The sequence below is a fragment of the Myiozetetes cayanensis genome, unplaced genomic scaffold, assembly GCF_022539395.1.
Source record: "Myiozetetes cayanensis isolate MyiCay16 unplaced genomic scaffold, myiCay2020 scf3, whole genome shotgun sequence".
In the NCBI taxonomy this organism is placed as follows: Eukaryota; Metazoa; Chordata; class Aves; order Passeriformes; family Tyrannidae; genus Myiozetetes; species Myiozetetes cayanensis.
In genome coordinates this window covers 30,782,890-30,809,827 of record NW_026087521.1, presented here as the reverse complement: position 1 = coordinate 30,809,827, position 26,938 = coordinate 30,782,890, and the positions used below count along the sequence as shown (strand labels likewise).

The window sequence follows — 26,938 nt, the reverse complement described above, 5'->3', positions numbered from 1 at the left end:
TTTTCTAGTTAGGGATAGACAGAAAGAACTGTCAGTGACAAGAGACCCCATGTTAATACAGCTGGCTCCTTTGCAGAAAAAATTGCCTATGAGCATGTGGATGGTTCCTGCCAGCCCCATCTACCTGTACACGTTATGGTGCCTGGCATCTTTGGGGCAACAAGTGCTGGTAAAGGGAAACTGCTGGGCACCCTTGACTCTGATGACTCCATCTCCCCATGCGCTGAAGAAAGACCCACCTAAGTATCCTGAGGTAGCTGCAGAGATAATTGTGCCACACTACTGAGGCTTGATGGGTATCAGACATAGACATTGATATCTGCAGTATTTGAAAAGGAAATTAACTATAATCTTGATTATTATTTATTTAATCAGGTTCAAAAAATGCATGAGAAGTAATTTTCACAGCTGTTGCTGATTTGTTAGCACATCTGTCCCCAACTCTCCCTGCTGTTTTCTTTATGGTTTGCAATCTTATTTTCCTTTGTTTAAAGAAATGTTTTTCTGTCCCCTGTTGTTACATGAAACATCCACATGAGCAACAGTGAAATAAGGAGGCTGCCCATACCCACAGCCCTCTCAAGTGTGCAAAGTAAACAGGCTCAAGCAGAGTGGGGCTGCCTCCTCCAGCCCCTCCTGCAGCTCTGCTCCCTCACCCTAGCAATGACATAGGACAATCTGGTGTTAAACGGGTGCTGAGAACTGCTTCAATACCTTAAGGACACATATTCTTTGTAATATGTCTTAGAAGGAGAGCCTGTTTCCCTCATTAAACCAGGTGATGCACTGGAAAACACAGGGAGCTTTCAGATTCAAAGTGCCTTCAACAACTCTAAGCCCAAAAATTTTTTTCGTTTTTCCACCTATGTGCTAGGTTTAAAGCAAGATAGGACCTCTAGCTCTTAATCTTTGGACTGTACTACTTTTGGCATCATATGGCATGATGGTCCTTACAATCAGTCATTTTTTCATGGGAACGCAGAATTGAGGGAGTCAGAGCTTATTTTTGTTAAACTATTTGTCTATCTTGGACCTCAGATTTTTTTGAAAGACGGGAATTCTGAAACCGGTATACCACAGCCAGTGCTGGCAGCAAGCAAACAAAAGCCCTGGTCAGAGTAGGTCAGGGTTGGGTTCACACAGGTTGTCACGCAGCCTGAGCTAAAGCAGTCTGAGTGCTCCACAGGAAACTCTAAGAACTAAAAATCACATCCCCTCACTTGCCCTAGCATTCACAGTCAGGCCAGTCTGAGGGCTTTAATGACCAAGACTACATGGGAGGGAGGGTTGGAGGGTTCATCGTGGTTTTTAATTAAAGTCATTATATAATTGGATGAAAGGTGGTAAATTCTACAGTATTACAGGCACATCACTGGTAATGAAATATTTCTCCACAGGCCTATATTGTCATTAAATGAATAACATTTGTTACTTGACATATACCTCTATAATTCTAATTACAGTAAATATTTCAACTGGGAAACGAAGGCACAGGTCAACTAGCCCATTTGAAAGCACACACTTCTGACCAAGCCCAGACAGGCAGGGCAAGATGTATGTCTATAGTCAGAGATAACAGATGTGTGGAGACCATAGGTATTTTTCCCAGATCTTATTTTCCAGGCTTATTACTATTGTGCTACTGCAAGTTTCATGCACGTGCATTATTGAAAAATCAAGACTGAAATGAAAGTGTGATTAAACCTGGGTGAAGCACTCTGTGGACAAATGTTTCGTAATAGTGCTACGCTCAGAGAGCAAATAGCTCTGGTAACGGAGATGTTTGCCCTCAGTGTGCTCCAGTAAACTGATTTACCTTTCTTCTCTTTTTTTCCCCTTTTTTTTAAAAAAGAGCTGACGCAAGTTTGTTGAAGGGAGTTGTTGGGGTGTAGCAGCTGTCGATTGGTTCGTCTCATACACTCCCATTTGTCTTTAAATCACTGTTCAACTGCTCTAGGTTGCACATGAGCAAACTTTTCCTTACAGGTGCAACTCCTAAAAGATATAACCTGCCTAGGAAGTGAGGAAGAGAACCTGCTTGACTCAGAGGTAAACTTTCTTTCTTTAAAATGTTTGATCAATGTATTTTAGAGATTACTCACGTCTTCCAAAACTGGGAATTAGAAATTTAATTAACCTGTACGTATAAGTGCAATGTGAAGGATAGGCTCCTTAAGATTTACTGATATGGTAATTTACATTGGCAAATATCCTTGGTATTTCTCCAAGAATGAAATTTAGCCTTCTCTTTTGTACAGAAAATCAAAACCTAAGAAACCAGAGAAGCAGCATAAGTGTTCAAAATTGTCTTGTCAATTAAGAAATGAATGATTGTTTTCCTTTGCAGCCCTTGGCTAACTTCTGAGAATTTTTTTCAAGGCTCTTGATTTACTTGGCTAACATTTCTTTAAACAAAAGAATTTGTGAAAGTTTTACATTTTAATTATGTGTTTCACAGTGACAGCACTTATTTAATTTTGAAATAGCCACATAGACAATAATATTATAAAGTCACTGTCATGAAGACAAAGAATCTGGCAAAATCTGCTAAATCAGATACCATGGAGGAGATTACAAATACTAATACTGCAAAACCCATGAAAGTGTTAGTCATATCTGTGACCCAGTATTATTTGCTAAGTGATTGCCCATTCTCTTAATGTCCTAACTGCAGACTGGACAGGAATCAATAACATTGTGAAATCAGAGAGCAAAAATGTCATCATTTTCCTAATCATTGCTGAAAACCATTGCTTAATAAATGATGTAGAACAGCACCTTATACTTGAAGAGGAAAATCAGTTTTATAGAAATATATAACTTCCCTACTAATAATAGGTAAATGTCTTTTGCAATAAGTACTTCCATTTTAATATTATACTTCAAGAAAAATCTTTTCTGTTCAGCCAAATGTCCCAGGAGGCAGCAAAACCATCAGCATATTGAAGCCAAGTCTGAGGAACATTGTAAATCTAAGAGATTTTTCATGTATGTTTAGGTACCAACTTCAGAACTCAGAAGCATAAAGCATGAAATCCCAGAGAAGCTAAAACATATGAACTTTGGTGTTTCTCCTCCAATATTACATGCTAAGCTTCTGGCAAGGCCCAGGCCTGCCTGAGCTCGGTGGCCATGCTGTCACGCCATCCCTGCCCTTGTTCCTGGCCATCCCCCAGGAACAGCAGCCTAGCCAGCACAAATCCCTGAAGGGGTGCAACTGAGCACCTGATGCCAGTGCATTCCCCTTTATCTAAATACCTTGCATGTTGAGCAGTGACTCCAGAGGCACAGGGTTACCCATTTCCCCCTCAGGTGAAGGAGTGGTGGTTCTGCCTCTTCTATGTTACTCATGGGGAGGACATGTTGCCAGTGCCTGAACATCTTCCCAAACCTCTCAGTATCTGCAGTGCTAGGATCCTGAAGATATGGATTTCCACCAACTAAGGACCAGCTCTGCAAAGTTCTGCTGAAGTTCAAGACACCACTGGTCGTAATTACATCCATTAGTGTTTGCAGGATGCAAATCTAATACCAGGCCTGTTTCATGGATTTCGTTCTGTCCACATTTATGCGAATGGTTTTCAGCTCAGGGTTTGTAGACTTCTTGATCTCTACCAACCTCTCCCTAAAAAGTTATGACTGCAAGAAAGCAGGTTCTCAACAGGTTTCATTTTGCCCCCTGAGGATTTGCACTTTCACACATTAAAAAATAAACAAAAAATAGAAAACTGCTTTATGCAGTAATTCCACAGCCTCTTGAGGTGACACCCATAAATCAGATGACTTGTGCAAATGTTTGACAGGACAATGTCCAGATGATTCTTATGCAGTAATATGTCAATTTTTCCTCGCCTTTCCAAATTGAGTTTGCTGTGCTGCACAGACTTTCATCCTCAGCCTAATCTTTGTGTTGTTTAACTCCTGGGAACTTTTTTGCTTACTTTTACCTCTGTTTCCCACCTCTTTGAAGATCTGTATCTTTTGGACTACCACTTCTGGAAAAGACATTTCTCCAACAAGAGTTAGGCAATGCACACAGGGGAGATTTTATACTTTACCAGAACAGGGATAAGCACAGTTAGATTTGTTTGCCTGACTTTTACACCACAGATTAAAAATAAGCATCAAGAATTGAAATGACTGTGTTTCTTAGACAGGATAGTGTCTGAGTTTGACGATAGTTCTGTGAATGAAACTGTGGTTCTTAGGGCTCTGTCAGGATCTTGGGGGAGGGGGAAAAGAGAGGTCTTATTGCTTTGTAACTCATGGAGTTATTCATGTCCTGAGTGGGCAGAATCCCCCAGCCACTGGAATGCAAGTGCAAGCAGCTCTGCCTTGATGTCTGAGTCTCTCATCCCCTCACACACACTCTCTGTGAGGCAGCAGAAAGAATTAAACACAGTCACTCTCTCTGGTAGCAAATCTAGTGTATTGTGATATTGCTTTCAATTTTCAGTTGTCTGGTCTGCGTGAATGCTTTTAGTAAGAAGTAAGGAATTTGAATTTAATTTATGGCCTGGGGTCAGTTTTAACCTCCAGGATTAAATTTAAAGTTTACATTCACATTTTAAACACATGCACTTCAACATCTTGCCACTACAAATACGCTTGTAAATGTTCTTAAGAACAGTGTGTGATCAGTAACAGAGGATAGAGACGATCTGGTCATCAAGTAGGACTTAGAGCCAGACACAGAAATTACTTGTTGTGGTGTTTTATGATATTGTTTTTGTGCAATGCTGAGCTACATTTATCATGTAATATTTATGAAAAATGTCATGGATCTGGCCAGTGTGCCTGATTTTAAGGTAGCAGGTAGAGGGTCAGGAACCTGTAACACTGGCTGCAAGCTTGCCAGCAATGAGTTTTCTGGTCTGTGTTCACTCCTTCACTGGTGTCACCTCAGCTGTGAAATGGAAATATAAAATACCTCAAGGAATATCTTTTGGAAGGGAAAAGTATTGCAAAACTGCAACATTTCTTGCACAGTCTTTTCATTTTGAGTCTGGTTATGAGCAAATGAATCCACATATGTATCTACAGAGGAGTCGGTAAAGTAACATGCAGCTGCTGAAATCCCAGAGGTGAAGTTCCCTTTGTAAATTTGGTCTGTACAGTTTTATTTGGCCCATACAGAAATAAAGAGTTGAGCATCATATGATTTTTAAAAGGCAGGAATTTTTCTAACAGACTCAAGTAAGAATTAAACACAAGTACACTGAAAACCAGAAACCGGTCTATCAGAATTGCACCTCCCAATCATCAAAAAGTGATCATACAGAAATGCTCACCTCTGTCAGATCCCAGCGAAAGGGACAAGTCTACAATACATTTAAACCTGTGACAGCATTAATCTTACAACAACTGGGAAAGTGTACTGTACTCCTTTTTTAACAGCAAACACTTTTGCGTCACTCTCTCCCAGAAATTCCAAAGAAGCAGTTCAGGAAATCATGTTCTTCTTGCTTTGTATTTTTGCCAGGTGCTGGACACCCACTTTACCATTTTAAGGGAGACAGGAGGGCCAAGTGCTGGCATATAAAGGAACCTTTATGCTTGCCCAGAATTTTCCCAGTTTGTAACAGTTTCCCCTCTTAATGCTATTATCAAGATCAAACACAAACAGAACAATTCACACTGATTTATCTAATTTGAAGAAAATTCTAATGAGTTCTATTGTGTTTTGTTTGCAGAACAGAGTGTTCCAGCAGTCCCTGCATGACAGAGAGGTGCAAGCAGACAGCACGGTGCTGTTTACCCTGAAGAAGTGAGTGTGTGTGTTGGAAAGCGCTGACCTCTCTAATGGATCGTATGGAGCTGCAAAAAGTCAACATTGAGCTTGACGACCAGAGCAACAGTGGGGAAAGCCTCGAAGACAACTACACAGAGCTGGTTGATTCAGAAAAGGCTGCAATTAGGAGGTAAGCATTTAACTGTTCTATTAAGGCTAGAAAGCAGTAATCAAAAAACAAGCTTCACTAATGGCATCTGGGACAGTTTTCTCACAGCAATGACCCTCCCCATTCTGCCCTCTGGAGGACAGTGCACCCAGTACATCCAAGGCAGCCCAGGTCCCTCCTTGCCACCACCTGGAGTGACCTCTGCAGGCTCCCAGCCCCTTGGCAATTTCCAGCCACTCCAGTCAGATAGTACATGCGTAAATTAATACACTCTCAGAGCAGTGCAACCTCAGCAGCTCAGTTCTCCCACAGGGACAGTCCACCCTCAGGTGATCCAGCAGAACACACCATAGCAGTAGCACCTGCATGACTGGAGAAAGACATCTCAAAAACAGCCATTGGCCTCCAGCTCTCAGCTTGCTGCACGCTCCCCCCCACCCACGTTTGTCCACCAGGGCAGTTGCGAGGCGCTTCGTTACTCTGATGCGAAGTATGTGCTCAGCTTTAGCACACTGCTGTATGGAATTCTACTTTCCAGCATCTGCCAATCAGATATAATTTGAAGATTACTGGGTTTAAAACTAAATTCCAAGGTAAAGCAAAGATCTATTAAACATGCCATTGGAAATGATAATCTTACAGGAGAAGAGAGCGTTTTTCTGAAGGATTTTTAAATATTTATTGTAATGTCAAAGGAAAATTTCCACTAATGACAAAAGGTATTACTAGAATAAAATATGTGTCATAAGTTTTATCTAATATTTTCTTATTTTTCTTTGTGTTCAATCCGTTTGCTAGTGAAGATGCAGAAAGTCAGAAGTTCCTTACAAATGGATATCTGGGTAAAAAGAAACTGGAAGACTATAATGAAGAATATGTAAGTTTTATTAATTTTTAATGAATTAATGAATAATTACAAAATAAGTCTTATTAACCTGAATCTTTTTTCCAAAAGTTCCAGTAAACAAAGTCACTTGATCAACATAACTTTGGCTTTCGAAGAATAAACACATTTTCTAACAGTTAGTGCAACAAAGCCTTTCTGTTGTCTTACAAGTAAAACTGGGTCTTTCTTTCACAAGTAATCAGAAAAATTATTGAGATCACACTTGAACTTCAGTAGCACCCATGTAATCTCACCTGTGTTCAGCCATTGTGGGTCTGCATCCATTTTTCTGACAAGACATTTGGTTAAGAGGGACTTTGTTGCTCCAAAAGCCAGGTAGATCTGAGCCTTAGTGTGTACGTGGTTGTATTGTTTGTTTCCAGCATCAGTGTAAATGAATACACATCCAGCTACATTGTTTTAAAGAAAGGACATTCTTGTTTTGGCTTTATGATGCTGAGCATTACATGCACAATGCACCTCTCACTCCTTAGACAACTCCATGTGCAAGTGGAAGCACAGCACCAGTTCCTGGGGTGTGGATGTGGGTACCTGTCCACTCAGGATTTAACTTTATTCAAAGTTTTCATGACTTTAGTGAAAAGAAAGATATTATTTTATTGGTTGTGTTACAGGTTTTATTAGAACTGATCACATAAAACCAAAATATTTTATTTGTGATTGTACGCTAAAATTAAGAGCCATATTCCCCCTTTTTCTTTTCCAGTTGGTGTCTGTTGTAACTCCGTAACGGGTCATCCTCCCTGTCCTAGGTTTTGTCCTCTTCCACTCACCTGCCTCCAGCCCCAGACACCCAGCCCTCATTTTTTTTCTCCCCTAGACACACTTTTGTTTCCCCAGAGAAAGAAACACATCCTACCTGGAGAAAAATTCAAAAATCAGTTGTATTAAGTTATGAAAATAAAAACCACCCGATTTTTTAAAATCAATTGGTGGGTAATCTATAAGATAGCAGCATGTATTTCTACTGGCTAACACAGGCAGTGTAACTGTGTCACCTCAGTCACCTGTCAGGAATGTAGCCATGCTCCTCTCTGAGAAAACTGAAGAGTGGGAAGAGGCAAACACTACCACCATAGCTGTCTTTTGGGGTAAAGAGACTCCTTATGGTGGCAAGCATCTGTGGACTTGGGAACCTTGAAGAAGGTTCTCTAAAGATCTCTAAAGATCAAGGGACCAGTGCAGGGAAATCCAGCAATGAGGATGATTAGTCTGTCTTGCTCAGTAAAACACAAATTAATTGCCATTTACTGGTTTTGCACCCAACAGCATGGAGGTAGAATCTCCTTTGGAATGTCCTCGTTCAACCTCAGCAATGCCATTATGGGCAGCGGCATCTTAGGGCTCTCCTATGCCATGGCCAACACAGGAATTATCCTTTTCATGTAAGTACATAGAAAGAAAGCAAATAGAATATAAGAATGGAGCTGGCACTGAAGCTTTTATGATAAGAGAGGTATGTTAAGCTTGTTTAGTTAGCTGAAAGGTTTTTTAAGATCATCTGTAATTAAACCACGAGGAACCACTGCTGAAAAGCCTCTTTTTCCTTATATTTTAGACCTGTTCTGTATCAGGAACACAACTGTGAATTGATACTGTGAGGTCAAAAAACAGAAGGAAAGAACAGTATACCGGTCCTAAAATAAAGTTAGCAATCTTACTGGTTCATTATGGGACTCCAACAAGGGAATTAAATCACCCATAAATATATTTACACCATTCCAGCTATCTAATCACTATGTAGAAATAAAAGAAGAATATTCAGTATAATCTGAAATAGCAACATGCTTTGAATGTAAATGCATTCAGAGATTTATCCAGATTTAATGTTACTCCCTCAAGTCTATTTGTACACAATGTGCACAGATGAAAGCAATAGTATGTGGCTGGCAGTATCTATACAGAATGGGTTTTGATAGACAGTAACAGATAGCCATGGTAAGTTTTTTAATAGATGGCTAACCTCTGGCTCATTTTAATGAGACAGATTATACCAAAAAAAAGTTGGTTTTCCTTTTTTTATAACTGGTTTTAATTTTAACTGAAGTGTTAATTTTAACCTCCCATGAGAATAATGATAGTATTAGGTCATTGTCTGACATTAGTGGAATCCAGCAAGCCTTTAAACCAGGTTGCTTGGCTGTTTTTATATCGCTTCTTGCTTGGGAAGACTGTGTAACTACAAGAGAAACAGCATTTGAAATACTACGTGTAGATTCCAGTTGCTAAGGAACATCTCCTGTTTTGCCAGTAGAATTTTTAACTGAAAATTAATTGTATATTCAAACGCTGTTCTGGGTAAGTGCTTCATAACACCTGCACTCTACTGGCTTAGACATAGTATTTGCAGATCAAAAATGAAAGCTGGTTCTAAAATTGTCTGCATCAGGGTTAGAAAAATGTCGGAGTTTTTCTTTTCTCCAGCTTTCTCTGAGCACTTGTACTAACTAGTATGCCCATAAATTATCACTGGAAAGAAAACCATGATACATTAAGCCTCATTAGTAGGGAAAAAACATTATCTTTGTAATATCACTATTTTTAAGTTCTGTTCATTCACACAGGTGGCTAAAAAATAAATCTGATATCAGCCTAATCACATTAGCTCTGTTAGCAGTGCTGGAGCAGGGAGTAAGGCTAAAGCACTACATGGAGACTTAAACAGCCAGAAAAAGGGCATCTCCACCCAGAGGTTGCTTTCTTTTCTCTTCTATTTCCATATTTCCTCCATGAAAATATTCTCCCTACTGGTAGAGGAAGGAGTTTTATTTAAAAGTATAAGCTTTTGTGTGGATATTTTTTCTCCCCTGGCATGTAACCATTTGCTGGAAGTTCTGTTTTCACAGATCACAACGTTAGTGTTACTGAGACAGAAAAGTCCCATCTACCTAAATAGAAACTGCTGGACATTAATTCTAATTTAGATGATGCTGGTAGAATCATCTACATTTTTTGTAATTTACTGTTCTCATGTTGCTCAAGCACTTTCATGATGGAAGATGTCCTACAGGGTGAAGGTGAAAGGAGGGTTTCTAAAACTCAGAAGCTCTCTAGAACTTCCCATTACATTCCTCCTGTGGAGGAGGTTTACAATAGCACAGAGATTGCTTGAGAGTGTCACTTCTGCTGCCTGGCATGATTTAACCAGTGAAAGTAGGAGGACTTTGTATTACCCTACCTCGTGTCAGGACATGGAAACATGAACAGCATGCTCCAGGGTTCCCCTGATCAAGAAGGACGCCATCTCAGCAGGATACACTGTGATCTCAGGCATGACTCCCCCTTACCATATCGTGTGAGCCTACATCATGACAGGCAACCCTTCTCACCATGAAGGCTGTAGTACTGTCTGTCTCTGTCAAAGAGAGAAACTTCAGAAAAAATTGTGATGGTCTGGTAGCCATCACCTTGCCCCAGATCCTGGGTCTGATCTTAGACTGTAACTCATTTATGAACTTAGCTGTCAGTGTCTCCCATATCTATACCAAACTGCATGTTCAGGGGGGTGGAAGGTGTGAGCACAGCCTCCTGTTCAGCTGTGGAGTAAGGCACATCTGTTTCCTAGCTCTGTCACGTTATCGCATTCCCTTCTGCACCAGCACTTGTGCAGGTTGATGACAAGACAGTTATGGTAATAAGATGTACTGCCCACAGTGTTGTGCCCTGAATATGTCACACAAAGTTACATTTTTCACCAACAGTTTGTAAGAGGCTGAAATCACCGGATGCAAATTTTATGTGGAAGGAACATGGCAGTAATCAAACTAATGAGTTCAGGCACCAGTACCTTCAAGCAGACTAGTCTAGAAGACTTAGCTACAAGTGCTCCAAGAGCAGGTTTTCCAGTATCATGCCATGCTTTAACATTATGCAAAGTTTTTTATGTACTTGCACAGCAGGCAACTAACTCCACAATGATATGACAGAAGCCAAAAGCAGTAACCACCCAGGAGACAGCTGTGAAGTTTTCACAATCATGTTTTTGTTTTGGTTTGGGGTTTCAGGGTTTTTTTTTTGTGACAGCTCTGAATAAGGAAAGATATGAAACTGAGAGGTCAAGGAGCAGGTAAGAGTCCAAAGACCAGACTCTTGAATAGAAATCTGTTTGCTTTAGTAGAATCTTGTTAAGATACAAGATTCTATCATTGTGGAATAGCACAGAAGTGGCACCTACTGGACTTAAACAAGCCTTCAGGGGCTTTTGGAGTGTATAAGGTGCAACTGTACTCACAAGTAAGCTAGAGTTGACACTTATCTCTGCATTTAGCACTGGGAGACCAAAGAACAAACATGCTGAAAACTATTTATGTGTTGAAACTCATGAAAATGAGCAAGTGTAAGTTCAAATCCACTGTCTCTGATGTCCTGCTTAGGATTCTAATTTCTGCTTTGCCTTACAGAGTTTTGCTGCTCAGCGTAGCAATATTGTCACTCTACTCGGTCCACCTCTTACTGAAGATATCAAAAGAAGGAGGTATGAGAAGCAGACTGTGGCTGATAGAGAGTCCCTGCTGCACATATTTTACCTTGGAATGCAATTCATCAAGTATGCAGTGGTTCAAGTGGTTTTTTTTGTTTTTCATTTTGCATTTTTTTCAGGATCATTAATATATGAAAAACTGGGAGAAAAGGCATTTGGCTGGCCTGGAAAGTGCGGTGTTTTCATTTCAGTTACAATGCAGAACATTGGAGGTAGGGGAAAGAATTTTCTATCTTCCAATGCTTTTCTACAGAACACAAGTGCTTTCCTCCCTCTATCTGGCTAAATGGCATCAGAGTTGAGCCAGATACAGCATACACTGTATTGCAAAAAGGAAGGACATAAGGAGTTAATCTCATTTTGATTCAGCTACCTGACACTTCAGTGTATGGTGAAAGACAGTTACCTGGGATCTCTCCATGGTCAGTGGAAAGATTTCAGTGATGGTCAAAGTGGCCTGGCTGACTGTCCTCTAGGAATTGACCATTTCTCTTTGAGTACAACTCAGACTGTTCTTCTTAGCATCTAGTTGAACCATCTGCTTCAACTTAGAAAAGATTAGTCCAATGTATAAGGAACAGCATATGGTTCTGCCTTAAAGGCTCTTAAGTAAGTCATTTTTCAGCTTAATTCTCTCCTTGAAATAACGTTTGGGTTGTGTTCTCCTGAAGATGCTGTGTGTTTAAAAGTAAGTTTTTAATGTATTCACCTACAAAGACACTTCCTGTGAAACATCTATCAAGTAATCTTCATTGTCTCAGGACAGGAGGCTGTTTACTTACCAATATAAATAGTAGGGATAGGACTGTATACTCATGCAGTGAAGCTTGTTTCCTTTTACTATCCTGGAAGAAACCTTTTAGGGCACTGAAGAAGGAGCCTTTTAGAGGACTGAAAGCTCAAGGGAGTTTGTAATTTTTTACAGATTCCTTAAGGAGAAGTAACTGAAATTTAAATTAAATATACCATTAGTCAATTGAATGTATGCAGATATTTTTGTCTCTATTTGTCTCTATTTTGTCTCCATTGCTGTATTTTGCAAATCTCCATCAACAGATCATTATTGTCCTTTTATAGCAACTTTGCTACCCAGATAGAGGTAGTTCACACCTCTCTACTGCAAAAGACTTTTGGATTTTTTCATAAAAGGTGCTATTCTATGGTCTTCCTTTCCTTCCTCAAGCCTAAATATCAAATTGATTGAATTCAGGAATGAAGCATGCTTCCTATTAAAGAAGAATAGTTGTTCCTCTAGTCCTTGTCTAGATTGATTTATAGGTCTCCAGAGATCTCTCTGTGGCAAACATAAAACAAATGAAAGATGCATTCCTTTCGGAAGTACATTTAAATGAGGTGCATAGAAGTCCACTCTTCCATCAAGAATCTCGACAACTAGTTGTTTTCTTGTTATACAGAGAAGAGTGTTAGAAGGATGAAGTTGAAAATAGGGAGGATAAGGTAGATGAAGAGATATAGAGTTAGTAACAATTTAAGTTACTACAGAAGGGGATGGACAGTGTCCATTGGAAAAATAACATTTACAACAAGAGAGTAAAAGGAAAAGTTAGGAGTGATTTAAGTATGCTGTTAATTCAGTAGTAACTGTATTGTATTCTAATACAATAATGTCATTCTAATGTCATTCAGGACATGTTCATAACAATTTGAAGGGCACACATCATTTATTTAGTCACACTTTCATTTGAACAAAACTCATTTCTCTCCTTTTGAAAAAAAAATCTTTTTCTTTTTTTGGAACTACTCTTTTCCCTGAAGGTGTTTAATTTTTCAGTTTTGTTTTGGGTTTTTTTTCAGCAATGTCAAGCTACCTCTTTATTATTAAATATGAACTTCCAGAAGTCATCAGAGCATTTATGAAACTTGAGGAGAATTCTGGGTAGGTACCTTTTTCCAACCTGAACTTCAGATGAAAATTTTTCACTTCGATGTCAATGATGTTTGTTGTTATTTTTATTCATCCTCTTTAGAGAATGGTACCTGAATGGGAACTACCTCGTCATACTTGTAACAGTTTTGGTTATTCTTCCCCTCTCCCTTCTAAAAACCTTAGGTAAGCTTAATGCACTGCTTAAGCTCCTTTTTTATTTCTATTAGGATTGTGAATTTATATGTAGCTGAACTGGTTTCTTTTTTGTTTTGTTTTGTTTTTCTTACTGCACAGGTTATCTTGGTTATACGAGTGGGTTTTCGCTGACCTGTATGGTTTTCTTTGTCAGTGTGGTAGGTGACTGTTTGGGTGTTGTCTCTAAGCAAACAAAGAACTTGCAAACCCTTAAACACTGTTGTATTTCTTACCATGACAATTTAATGTGAATGTTAGAATAGCACCTGCAACTGAATCAAATCAACAAGCCTATTACTGAATGAAATCAGGATAAAAAATTCAGTTTAAAAAACACTTGAGAATAAAAAATAGAACAGGATAACAGCAAAGGCAGATTAACAACAAATATTTGCAAGAGAAGCAGAAGTGGTAACACTTGATTTCTAGCTCCCTCTATTTCCCCTCTCTCTTCTGTGTGCCTGTTTATACTTCTGCTGGAATACCCCAGGTGTGTAATCACCTACAGTGGTACTCTTCTGATGACGTTGTCTACTCTTTTGTAGGTAATCTTCAAGAAATCCCAAATACCCTGTCCTCTCCCCATCATGGACCGTGGAGTTCAAAACTGGACCATCACCAATAACACAGTGCCAATGCACCTGATCATGTTACCAAATGAGTCACTTGGTTCTGGTGTGAATTTCATGATGGACAACACAGCTGGGCACTTACCAGGCCTTGAGGAGCCAAAAGATACCTCCCCCAAAAGCAGTGTAGAATATGAAGCGCACAGTGACAGCAGTGACAAGTGTCAGCCAAAATACTTTGTGTTCAACTCACGGGTAAGGGAGATTCTGCAGACTTTGTCTTTAACCCTTTGGACTACAGCTAAACTGCTGGCTGCCAAAAGTCAGAGGTACAACCATGACCATTCTTACTAATGGAAGCTTTATTTTACAGACTGCCTATGCAATACCCATCCTGGCATTTGCATTCGTATGCCACCCTGAGGTGCTACCAATATACAGTGAACTGAAAGAGTAAGGTTCTTAAATTTTGTCCAATACTTCCAGTTAACCACAGCTAGAGATCATTTTCTACATGTTGCCTCTTGACTGCAGATGTATAAACACACACATGATAATGATTTATCGCTTTACATAAAAAGCAGATATTGGCTTTGCTTTGACCTTATAGTCAGATATTGGTGACAGAGAACCATTGTATTGATCAATGTTTACTTAGGAAAGGAGGAATTTGGGCAGTTCTTTAGAGGATGTGAAATAAACTGGAGAACTTTGTTGCACTGAAGCAGATAATTCTTGTTTCTAATAATATCTTAATGAGTTGTATGTCTGTGTCAGTTGCTACTTACTCTTAAAGTTTCTTGTGGTGCCATTGGTTTGGGTGTCTCACATAGTCCCTTCACCCAGCCTATTTTGCTTAAGAAATATCAAAAATCAAATATACTTGCTCAAATCAGCACAGAGTTGATAGTTGGAAAGCACTAATCAAAGGCATTTGTTGAACAGCAAAAAATACATTACAAGAGGATGTGCTGCAAAACTCAAGGAGGCTATGTACCATTAGCTCCTATTTCAGCAGGTTTAACCTCAGAAGCAATAAGAATTCTCAGATAACTTGGGAACATATTTCCAGGTCCTATAAGATGAAGATTATCTTTAACCAAAGGATTTATAAAGAAAGGATTTGACCTGCAAGTAGTCCTTGAACCTGCAGAACAGCCCTATGTAAATATAAGGCTATGTTCATACAGAGCTGGCTAAAAGCTCTTGCCTATTCTTACTACCAGTCCTGTTATTTTAGCCCTTCCTTTTTTTTTTTTTATTTAAAATACACTGAGACTGATAGTTAATAAATAATGATTTACAAAATAATGTGGCACATTTTATGTTATCAGAGAGAAAGCAATAGAAACGGAGTTTCAACACAAGTCTATGATGCTATGCACAGAGCTGTAAAGCATCAACAGCTTTGTGTCACCAATATAGTTGCTATGAACTTACTAGAAAGGGAGGATGTGTCAGAGAGCTAAGATACTTCTGAGTACTTCTTGTACAAATGGAGGCTTTATAGGACTGTTACTCTCTTTCTTTTGTACTTCAGTCGCTCCCGAAAGCGGATGCAGAATGTCTCAAATATCTCCATCACTGGCATGCTTATCATGTATCTTCTGGCTGCCCTCTTTGGATACCTTACCTTCTACGGTAGGTCAAAATCCTGTTCTCTGCAGAAGTTTCCCTGTCATTTCAAAGTAGATGAGCTGGTTCTATCTCAGAGGCCCAAGTATTAATGCATTTTTTGTGGGCCCAAATCCAAGTGTAAGCAACATTCAATTATAATAAGCAGCATGCAATCTCCTGAATGATCTGTGGCACTTCTCCAGCTGTCAGACCACCAGTTCCTCACCTTTGAGAGACTCAGAGGCATCTACTAGGGGGACAAGTTGTGTATCTCTTCGCTTTGTGAACTTAGACAAGAAGCTGCTGTAAACTTGGCTCTTGTCAAAGGCCAAGAGTGACGGTACTAAAAATATTCTAGAGCTCAACAGTTTTACATGACACTATTAAATGCTACCCAATCCAGCTCTGACACCACTAGTTCAGATTCATCTATGCTGAAAAACAGGTGCAAATCATTCTACTGTAAAAAATATGGATGAGCTAGACTCACCAATAGGCAAACAGAGTAGTCCCTCTATTAGTACACCATTTTATGCAAACGCCACTTCTTTTTAGCTCATTAGTTCCTCCATGCAGCAAAGAAATGAATGATACAGCACAATCTTCTCCCTATCGCTGGGCCAAGGGAGCTCTGTCTGAGAGTTGGGACATGTGCGTGGAGGTCAAAGGGAGCTGTCACCAGTTCAGTTGGTTCATATTTCATATCACAGAAATTATTTTTACTTCAGCTTCTGTATCCATTCAAAGTCTTTCTTAAAGTCATATCAAAGATACTAGAGTACAAAGCATCACCTCAGAGCTGTATTATCCTCATCGTCTCTGAATGATGGACTTGTATCAGTCACGGTGGGAAAATTCCTCTTTCATGTCTAGCCCATAACAGCGGCTGGGATAAAGCTAATCTTACCTGACTGCAGTACAAAGATCTTTTTGCGTGTTCAGATATTGCTTAAGTGATTTAGCTCCTTTCTGTTTCCTTTTTTAGGAGAAGTTGAAGATGAGCTACTTCATACGTACACTAAAGTGTACACCTTCGACACCCTTTTGCTGTCAGTTCGCTTGGCAGTGCTGGTAGCTGTAACTCTGACTGTGCCCCTTGTCCTTTTCCCCGTAAGTAACACAGTTGCTGAAGCTGAAATCAGGGCTAGCCCATATACACTGACTGCATGTGCTCAGCACAGGCATTTGAAGACATTTGAAGAAAAATAAGACATTGAAGAAAAATAAGCCTGAATTTTTATTTAGAAGGGTCTGTTTTCCTCATATGCAGTTTGATCAGAGCATGGACCTTAGGCAGTTAGGGCTGCAAAATTTGAAAGACTGAAATAAATCAGTCTTTATAAATAAATCAGGAATGACTTCTCTGTCTCTCTGGCTTTTTCTGTACTATATTTATCAGAGCAGCGCTAAGTACCAAAGATGGGGATATACTGAAAACACTTATGAGATTTCCTAACAGAAATATAGGCACCTACTGTAGCATCCAAACTCAGGACACGCATGTGAATCTCAGGTCACACACTGTGCAGGACTCCCAGACCCAGCTGCCAAAGCAGAGGGACAGAGGCCCTGTGCTCACCTTACATGCTTGAGTCTATGGACAGGGGAGGAAGCTAAATGCCAGAAAACAAGGGCATGCAAGACTCAGACACATAGTCAGCTGTCTGTGCAAAGTTTGGAGCTTCTGTGTTCTCTTCACAGGGAAAAACAAATATCCACAGTAGCAGGGACAGAAAGACACAGGTAACCAAACAGTTCTGTGCTGGAGTGGGCGTCGGCACTTCTGCAGAGGGACTGACCCTCCTCAGGCATCAATCTCCCCTGAAGAGCAGACCTCTAGGCTCCTGAATGCATAGGACTGTCTGTCATGCCTTCCCTGAGGGGTTATGCAGCTGGGGAGAAAATAGTTGATCCTGGTGATTAGGTTTTGGGAGGCTGGTGTGTCATTTGTACGGCAAGTACAAGCCCAGCATCATGCTGACAGAGGGCTCCCTGCAACCCACGTCACACCACAGGGATCCCATCTGATGAGAACAGTAACCCTGGGGTCCTGTTGATCCGCTGTCCTGGATGCAATGCAGGTCTGTGCAGATACTGTTTCCAGGCTTGCTGACAAATGCCTTAGAGCAGTAATCACTTGTAGCTTGGAGAACACCAGTGCTCTGCCTTAAATGTCATGTTTAAACCAGTGGCTAAATGTTTAAATTAGTATTAATAAACTCATTGCACTTCATGGGAAAACAAGCTAATGGCATTGCAAAAGCCTCTGTCTGTCAGATGTAACATTTTTCCTTTTAACTTTCTGTAAAATCATTCTTATATCTGAATAGTGTGAAGTCTTCACATTTGCATACCACAGCACTAATTGCTCTGTTAAGAGGACTCCTGAGAAAATAACATTTGCTTGTAAGCCAGAATATCAAAGAGATTTACACAGCCTAGTAGGACAGCCAGAACAGCAGATATTATTACTCCAAATAAGCAATATAATTATTTCAACTACTTTTGTAATTAATTATTGCATTTGTATTTTCTCGAAGTAGTCAGAGTTCTTTCTTTAAAAAAAATTCATTTCATGGTTAAAAAAAAATAAACTATGGATTTACGTACCATTAGTCAGTGTAAAACTTCCAACTGATAAATCCTTTTTAAGGACTATGTCACAGAAGGGAGAACGGACAAGCTGCTGAGAGTAAGTGCACAGAAACATAGCTAGCAGTTTTTTGCTTCAATAAAGCTGTTTTACACCAACTCAGGGGCTGGAAAAAATATTTGCAATCTACCTCTCTCTTCCTAATATTGGCTGACATCAACATGAAAAACATAAAATACAAAATTCATGCTGTGTTTTCAAGTGATGGACTCCAAGTCTGACAAAACCCTATACATTTATTCAGTTGCCAAACTCACCCAGAAACAGTTGTATATTATTTTAAAAGAATGAACAGAAGTGGGTTTGGAGCTTTTTTACAGTGTAAAAATATTGTTGTTCAATTTCTACATTTCAAATTTTAAGTTAATCATGGTACTTGAGAGTAACACTATCTCCAGCCATCAAATGGATTTGTTTTTGACCTTTTTCCTACTTACCATCTTTCATGATGAAAAAGAAAAAAAAAAATCTGTGTTGTGTGAGAAAGTCAGTGGAGCAAAAAGGATCCTCTGCAGCAGCTTTTAGGATTATAATTTCCAAGTGGCATTGAAAAATATACTTTTATTTTCTGATGTGTATATGTATATAATTAATGAAAGTAAAACAACAGCTTCCTCTTTCTCTCAGAAAAGTAAATGACAGAACTCCTGTGGGATTTTCAGAGGGATCAGGTTCAGAAACAGAGGAACTCCTATTTCACACATGCATTTTTTGCCTGCTGATTAGTATTCATAGTGGGGGGTTCTTTGGGTGGGTTTTTTTGCTAATATTTGCATCTTTCAGTTGAACAGATTTCATGTCCTGGATTTTACACCCTATTTACTTGATTTTCTCCTACACTGCAAATATTTGAGTTTCTGCATTAAACTGTGAACCCAGTTCTCAAAAACGTACATCAGAGTGAGATTACGTTATGGGAATCAAAGACTGAAAACACATTTTTTCAGTCAGAATTTCTCACAGCAAAAGTAATTAACATAGATCCTTTTTAAAAGTGAAAAGCAAAGAAAAAATAATTGTTGTTTTACTTTCCCTCCTGGTTTTCATCTTGCAGATCCGTTCATCTATCAGTGCGTTGCTGTTTCCCAAAAGGCCATTCAGCTGGATAAGACATTTCCTGATTGCAGCAGTAATTCTGGCTTTTAATAACCTGCTTGTAATATTTGTTCCAACTATTAAAGACATCTTTGGATTTATCGGTAGGTTTCATAAACGCTTTGTTAATTCTTTTTACAACATATTTACATTCATGGGCTGCATGACAGTCTCAGTTTGGGTCTTACAGTATAGTAATATAAACACAGATTAAAGTTAAAAGGGATATCATTCCCAAACAACTGACATACAAAGCTGAAGGCTACCCAGTTTTGTTGCTACCTTTCATGAGGCACAAGGAATCCAATAATCCCAGTATAAAAACTGATAAGGAATCCCATTTTGACAAAAAGGTTATTTAATATTTGTGGAGGAGTTGGAAATTACCTTTGGTTTTCAAGCACCTATAGAATGAACAAAGCCTATTGACTTCTAAACTGTGACGTAAGAAAATGAGAGAAGTGACACATTTATTTTGACATTCACAGTTCTCTCCCTACCTTTTTCTTTTGGTCAGTTTTGGCCTTTGATCAGAGAGGTCCATGAAGAGCCTCTGTCTTCCGAGCTGCTTGAAGAGTCATGAATGCAGATGCCCTTGACAAAGACACCTCCATGGGCTTTCTGCAGCTGGTTTGCTCCTCCCTGCCTGTTGTGCCTGGGACACCATGATGGGCTCTGCTGAGCAGAGAGGAGTAGGAACTTCCTAGGAACAGATCATCCACTCTCTTTTCGATACCTGCTCTCCAGGGTCATCCCACCCTGGCAGTGTCTATTTGTCCTTGTTTTACCAGCTGACATGCAGACATTGGTTTGAAAAAATCCTCTCAGTAACAAGTGTCTCTTCAGGCCCCAAGCGTTCAAACAAGTGTTTGGACATCTACAACTCTCCATGAATACTGTCTACAGAGAGAACATTTTGTGCAGCTGGGCTTGGAACAGCAGCTGCCTTCCCACCTGCTCTCTTTGGCAGGTGCACCACATTGCTTTTCTGACAGATGGTGTCAACTCTGCTCTCTCTTCCAGGAGCCTCTTCTGCTACGATGTTGATTTTCATCCTCCCTGGTGCCTTCTACCTGCGACTTGTGGAGAAGGAACCCCTGAGGTCTCCCCAGAAGATAGGGGTAAGAGAGCTGGCAGCAATTGCAAAAATAAGTATGGGTGGGTGTGTACTTTCCACTGGTCACAAATATTCAGACCTTTGACTTACAATATGTGGCAGTTGCTCATAAATGGTAGCGTTTCACTGAAAATATAGGTTGGACAGTGTGATTCACCACAGGCTTCACAAGCTGAAGCCTTTAGTGCCCTACTACTCTTGATACACAACACTAAGTATTTAGGATAAAGTGTGTCTTAAACCACTATAAAAAAACATTTATTTAATCAGATCTAAGGTCTAGTTAACACCTGCATTTGCATAAATAGCATCAAGACTAAATAAACATATAAGAAACTGTAGGTTCATGCTAGTACTGCAGAGATAAATAAGTAATAGTGATTTCCCCTCTGAGACAGATCCATACACCTACAGGAGTCATATATGAAGGTCTATCATTTATGCACAGCATGTGTCTGTATGTCGTGCTGGACTGCCACAGCAGTACTTTTCATCCTGAACATCAATAACTGTCTGCACTTTAATTTAAATTTACACAATTTAACTATCACCAAGGAAATGTTCTTTGAAAATTTAATTAGAAAGGTTATTAATGAAATATATAGGCAGGCACATAAATAAACAGGTGAGCATATATATATATATATATATATATGCTCACAAAAAACATGAAAGTTAACCAATACATACTGCAAGTATAAAAGAAGAGGTTTGTTATCATGAAATTATTTCTACCATGGCTTTTGGAAATGTTTTTCTAGAGAGATTGTGAATATTTGTTCATGTCTCCTTGCTTACTCTTCATGTTGCTGTGTGTTAGGCACATCTAGAATTTCACACCCTGCACTGAGATTACATACAATATTCATCGTTGTGTTGCAAGGCAGAATAATATTAACTGTGGACAGATTATGGTAAACTAAAGCCCCAGTAAACCAGAGAGTGACTACAAGCATCTGAATCACTTGAATATACACAGAAATACCTTTAGATAAGAGATACTGGCTTACCTGATTGTCTAATAAGGATAAAACAGATTAACTCTGAAGATGTTCTTAATGTCAGAGACTCTGGTAATTAATTGAAAATTCATCAATTTTTAAAGAAAAAGAAAAGCTGTTCCTGTGTCATGTTTTGTATTATTGGTCACAGTAACAAAATGGGTTGTCTTCATATCTAGCCTTGTAAAGCCTGGTTCTCTTGGACTGAAATTCACACAAGAATAACTTTGATTCATGTACAACATTACTTGGGCTTTAGTCATAGTTTTTTTTTCACACCCAAACTCAGGCCCTGGGTGTTATATAAATGTGGGACAGACTGTGAGCTACAACCTGCTCAGTCAGTTGTTTCATTAATAAAATTTCCTTTTCCAATTGCAGGCTCTGATTTTTCTCATAGTTGGCATAATCTTCATGATTGTGAGTATGACTCTTATTGTAATGGACTGGATTTACAATCCCCCAAGTTCCAGACATCACTAACCTGTGGAGACAACCAAGTGCTTTTTATGACGTAAATATTTGTATTGTGTGCTCCGAAAAACATCTAAATGGGATTGTTATTCCTGGCTAGTAACTGCAGTACTTCAAAAACAGTTTCTGGTGAGGTTACAAGAGCCCAATGGAGTCTATGTCATCCTTTTCAGTAAGGATCGTTATTTATGCATTAGAAACCTGAGCTTAGCATTTCTGGCCAGGTGAAATGAAATGTGTGGTGTGAATGCTTCCTATTTTCAAAACCAAAATAACTTTGTACATAGTCCTCAAAAATAGCTTGGTGTCACCCCATTTAAAATCTCCCATCATGATCATAACCACAGTTCCTAGAGCCTTGGAAAGTTAATGGCCAGAAAACCAGATAGTGCCTTGTTCTCGATCTGAAGCTCATGGGAGTGGCTGCCCAGGTCCAAGCGAAAGGGTACAGTTCCTGTAGGGGATCTAAAAGGTGACTCCTCACTGCCTGATAGACCAATCTGACTATCAGAAAGATGATGGCTTTGACAAGCCAGTGGACAAAGCTGAGCATTAGATTTCTTGTCCAAATGTATCGCCCTTGGCAGGTGATGGCTTGTCATACAGAATTAAGGTCTCTGACACAGATCCTGTGTTGGAACATGTGCTTGAAGAACAGTTGGACATTCTCATTTTGTTGTTAAAGATGCCTGTGCTGAGAACATCAGACATTTCTGCTGTAGGTTGTGGTTTCTTTCTTTACTTTTTTAATTGTTGTGTGAGCTTGCATCACTGAACAAGTTGTATCCTCTGTAGAAACTTGTCTTCCACTCTCACAGGAATTTAAAGAGACCACAAGGTGTGGCAAAGCACCCTATCCAGTATTGTTCAGTACTTGTATATTTGATAAATGTTCAGTGCAGGAAACTGTAATTTGCTATATATAAAAATATATGTATTTATGTACATAATTTTTTGTTTTTCTCCAGTCATAAAAATATTACACTGTGGTAAATGATTTTTGAAATTTTTTTATGTGTTTTCATAGCCACACACTTAATATTGTTTTGAAGAAAACATAATGAATTGTTTGGTTTGTAAAAGGTTCATTTTTATTCACTATTGTAAAAAATATACCTGTAGCAAGTCACCTAACTGTTACCTGTGTAAAAACACATTCAGGTGTATACTACTTATGTTACAATAAATTGCAAGATGTTTTCCTCTGGAAAATTTTTAATATGTGCCTTAAAATTCTGTATTGCCATTTTACACCAAAAATTTGGATAACTTGGTATGTTGCTGTACCTTAACTTGCCTGTGCATACACTAGCATTCAACAACGTCATATGTAATTAAGGTACGCAAAGGTAACAACATTACTGACAATCTCAAATGTATCATGCTATGCAGCTGTGCAAGACAGGAAAAAAACATTATGTTCTGTGTTATATGGATGCTTAATTAACACTCAGATCATGTTTTGGGCTATACTGTGGAGTACTCACTACATATGCTCTCTGTACACACCAGGGAGAAGTAGTCAGAGAGGTCACATTAACTCCTTAGCCCAGGGAATGAGGGGGAAGGTGAGACTCTTGGTTTTATCATGTTTACACAAGTCCAAGCTCATGTAATTGGAGTTTTCATTTTCCAACTTAGAAAGCTGTTGAGTAAACACCTGTGAACTCAGAAGGCTATGAGGCACTTGGAAGTTGTGTCTGCTCCCTCCTTGGCTTTGCACAAAAATCTGTATGTGTGTGTTTGCATAAATGTATGTATACTTACAGATTAACTGGAAAAGCATATCCATGCCAAATGCTACCTTTCTGAGCAATATTGTATGCCCACTTGAGTACCGTATCCTTAATATACTGGGAAACACTTCCTTGTGAATGTTAAGTCTGGCTTTGCATTTTTTAAGAAAAATGTGCCAAAAATATTTACCTCTGTTTTAAGCAGACCAATAACAATAATGCTGCTTTACTACTGAAGAGGCCTTTAACGTGGACTGGAGTTAATAGTAGCACAATGCCACACCTCTCTTCCTGATACCATTACTGAGAGTTATATGTATGAAATTGTAACTGCCTCTTTGCGTCAGAGTAAAAGCACATATCATGACTACGACTGCATGTAGAGACTTAGGAATTCATGTAGCCCACCTAAAATATAGATGACCTCAAGAAAAATGAAGAGCTATGGAACCATGGGATAACTCACTGCGTTTTTATGGCACAGAACTGTCAGTGTCCAAAACAGAGGTAGAGAGGCTGTAAAATGTCGTGTTTTCAAGTAAAAATACATTGGTCACAGTTATATGCAGCTGCAGTGCACACTGGAAGTAAGGGCACTATTGCCCACTAACTTATTAGCACTGCTGCAAATGGTGAATGTTGGAGTTTCTTATTAGTTTTGTATTGCTGACAATAGGCCTGGTGAGGATTTTTGTTACAAAACCGTCTATGGATGTATAATAAATCAATTTTTCAAAGACTGTAGATTTTTTTTTCTTCTGTTTTAGACTAGCAGGAGAAGGAATTTTTTTCTTTTAAATCAAGCAGAGTCAAGCTGGTAGCCTTAACACAGGCATCACTGAAACTGCATTCCCTTTCAAGAGAGAAATTTGTGTATCCATGTATCTGCAGATGAGCAAGATGGTATCCCCTTCATATAATAACCCTTTCGCATTCCCTGTTTTGTATCTATTCATGGAGCTGCATAGACATCACCAGGTAAAGAATGGCTGCTGTTAAAAGTGGAGTTATCTGTGAGATACTGAATGTCTTTGGATTAACTGGGATACACAGTATAGCCGCTAAGTATAGTCACTAAGTGTACTATAGGAGTAAATATAGTATATCACTAAGTATAGTATAGGAACAAGCACCAGATGGTACTGCTCTGTATAAATACTTCCTATGATTGCAGCTGTGGGTTTTCCTGCTGTTACATACTTGTCTGGTGTATAATCACAGCTCAGAATATACTGGTCTATACATACCTCTAGCACCGATGAGCTCATGGGAGAAACATGAAGCCAGCCAGCATTTGCAACCTGCCCACTAATAAGGGAGGCACTGCAGACCCAGATGCATGCTCAACAACTTCGACACAAAGATCTGCCCTGATTTTCTCTTTCCCTTGTAGTTAGGCATCCTTAATTCCTTGCAGCATCAGCTTTGCTCTGTCTCTGTGGTGCTTGAGGTATAAATTTCTAGTGGCAGGAGGATGTTTTAATTAAACAATTACAATTGTTGCAAAGTAAATGAATGGAGTTAAAAGTAAAAGGTATGTCTTCGAGGACAAGAAAAAAGCAATGAAAATATATTAGAAATTTTAGTGGTCAAAGAGGTGTGTCATTAAATGGATGTGAAAAGAATGCCAGAAGTGATATAGGGGAAAAACAAAACATAACAAAACAAAACAAAAACAAGAAGTAATGAATATTTCAGCTCTGGAAAGGGACAGAAAAAGAGACACTCTTTATAGGGCAAAGTCCTCTCTAGTCCATAAATAATCAAAGATTATATTCAATAACATCTATCTTAAAGAGGGGCAGCAGGCCTAAGTAAGTCAGAACAGCTGACTTTGGTGTTAATTTTCAGACGTGCTTGGCTGGTTCTCAATGACTGACATAATAGTAATTAAAGCTAGTCAGCAATTACTTACTAAGAGGTCTAGTTGGTGCTATAGGTGGAAAATTTCCATTTATTTGATTTTAAATTTCAATGCAAATTTTACTGAAAATGTGCTATTGCAACAAAATTTTGGCACAGCCCTGGTAAACCTGAGAGTAAACCTGCCTGGTTTCCCATTACTCTGCCTGGCAAGGCACTGTGGGCTCAGGGAGGGTTACAGTTCCCAGTCACCACCTGGCAATGGAGAAGGGCCAGCCCACTGACACCTAGCCCAGATAGGCCCAGTGCTTTGGCTGGGGGTCCAGGGTGAGCTTGGGGTCACAGAGTTTTCTTCTGTGAAGCTTGGTCTCTGTGCTGCTGTGGCAAGCCTATCAATATTTCCATAGTATATTGTGCTGTCTAGTAGAATCCGGGGGGAGGGGGGAATTGTTTTAGTTAATTAAAATCATCACATACTACAAACACTTAAAAGCTTGTGTTGAAGCTGGGGGATAAAGCCGGTTTTCTTAACAGTATGAGACGTGAAGCTGGAAGGGATCTCAAGTGACCTTCTATTCCACACCTGGGTTAGATAGCAGTCTTAGGCGAGTGTTTAAAGGTACAACATCAGCTTGAGCTGCTTATTTCAGACTAAGTGAAATCAAAGAAAAAAAAAATGTGCTGAATGGTTTCACAACCATTAAAGTGTCGAAGAGATGTTTCCAGCTATGCAGAATACATTGCTGCTACCTCAGTAATAACCTTCTGCACAAAAAGGTGCTGGGGGTATTCACTCTGCTGCAGAGCTGCTGCCTTCATCAGCAAAGCATTAACAATGAAAGCAAATACATCATGTGGAGCCTAATCCCCTTGCTACCACCTGAACCAAGTTCTAAACCCAATGCATCACATAATGAGAAATAGCTTTGGAAATCAATAATAATAATAATAATAATAATAATATAATAATATAATAATAATGGCCAGTCTTCGCGAGCGAAGATCTGGGGAAGGTCTTTCCACCTTCCAGCCTGCGCATTGGATTTTTTAGGTGAGACACAGTGTGCGCGGAACTGAGCCCACCCTTTAATCCTAAGGTTCATCTGCCGGGGCCAAGCGAGCTTGGACGGTGGCAGCGAGGTCCTTAGGACGTAGGTGGGTTGCCTTTAAGGGCTAACGAGCCCCACCTGCCCGGGAGTGGCCCTGACCGGGAATCGAACCCGGGTCTCCGCGGTGATAGCGCGGCGCCTTTACCACTAGACCAGCACAACGTCCTAATTTTGCTACATAAAATGAGAAGGAGACCTTGTGCTGTTACTAACAGTGAAACAGAAGGTGTTTATCAGCCAGCAAAAGCAAAACCAAAAATAAAAGGATGCCTACTTGGCTACAGCTCTGCAGAACACTTCGAAGTGGATGTTTCAAGTTCCACACACTCAAATG

The 26,938-nt window shown here is 39.4% G+C and overlaps 1 protein-coding gene across 2 annotated transcripts; it reads left to right on the top strand.

Moving 5' to 3' along the window:
- The first annotated feature begins 1,912 nt into the window (after positions 1–1,912).
- On the top strand, positions 1,913–24,376 carry SLC38A4 (solute carrier family 38 member 4). Of its 2 annotated transcripts, XM_050325083.1 has the most exons (16): positions 1,913–2,049; positions 5,694–5,921; positions 6,699–6,777; positions 8,077–8,192; positions 11,208–11,281; positions 11,407–11,499; positions 13,103–13,184; positions 13,276–13,358; positions 13,470–13,528; positions 13,916–14,194; positions 14,313–14,392; positions 15,480–15,580; positions 16,542–16,666; positions 19,264–19,408; positions 20,328–20,425; positions 21,804–24,376. In XM_050325083.1, exons 2-16 carry the CDS (start codon positions 5,803–5,805, stop codon positions 21,903–21,905), a joined length of 1,635 nt encoding a protein of 544 aa, XP_050181040.1. In that variant the 5' UTR covers positions 1,913–2,049; positions 5,694–5,802; the 3' UTR covers positions 21,906–24,376. The 2 variants fall into 2 exon arrangements, with proteins under 2 accessions (XP_050181040.1, XP_050181041.1); XM_050325084.1 differs by lacking the exons at positions 20,328–20,425; positions 21,804–24,376 and adding an exon at positions 19,822–20,321.
- The last annotated feature ends 2,562 nt before the right edge of the window (positions 24,377–26,938 follow it).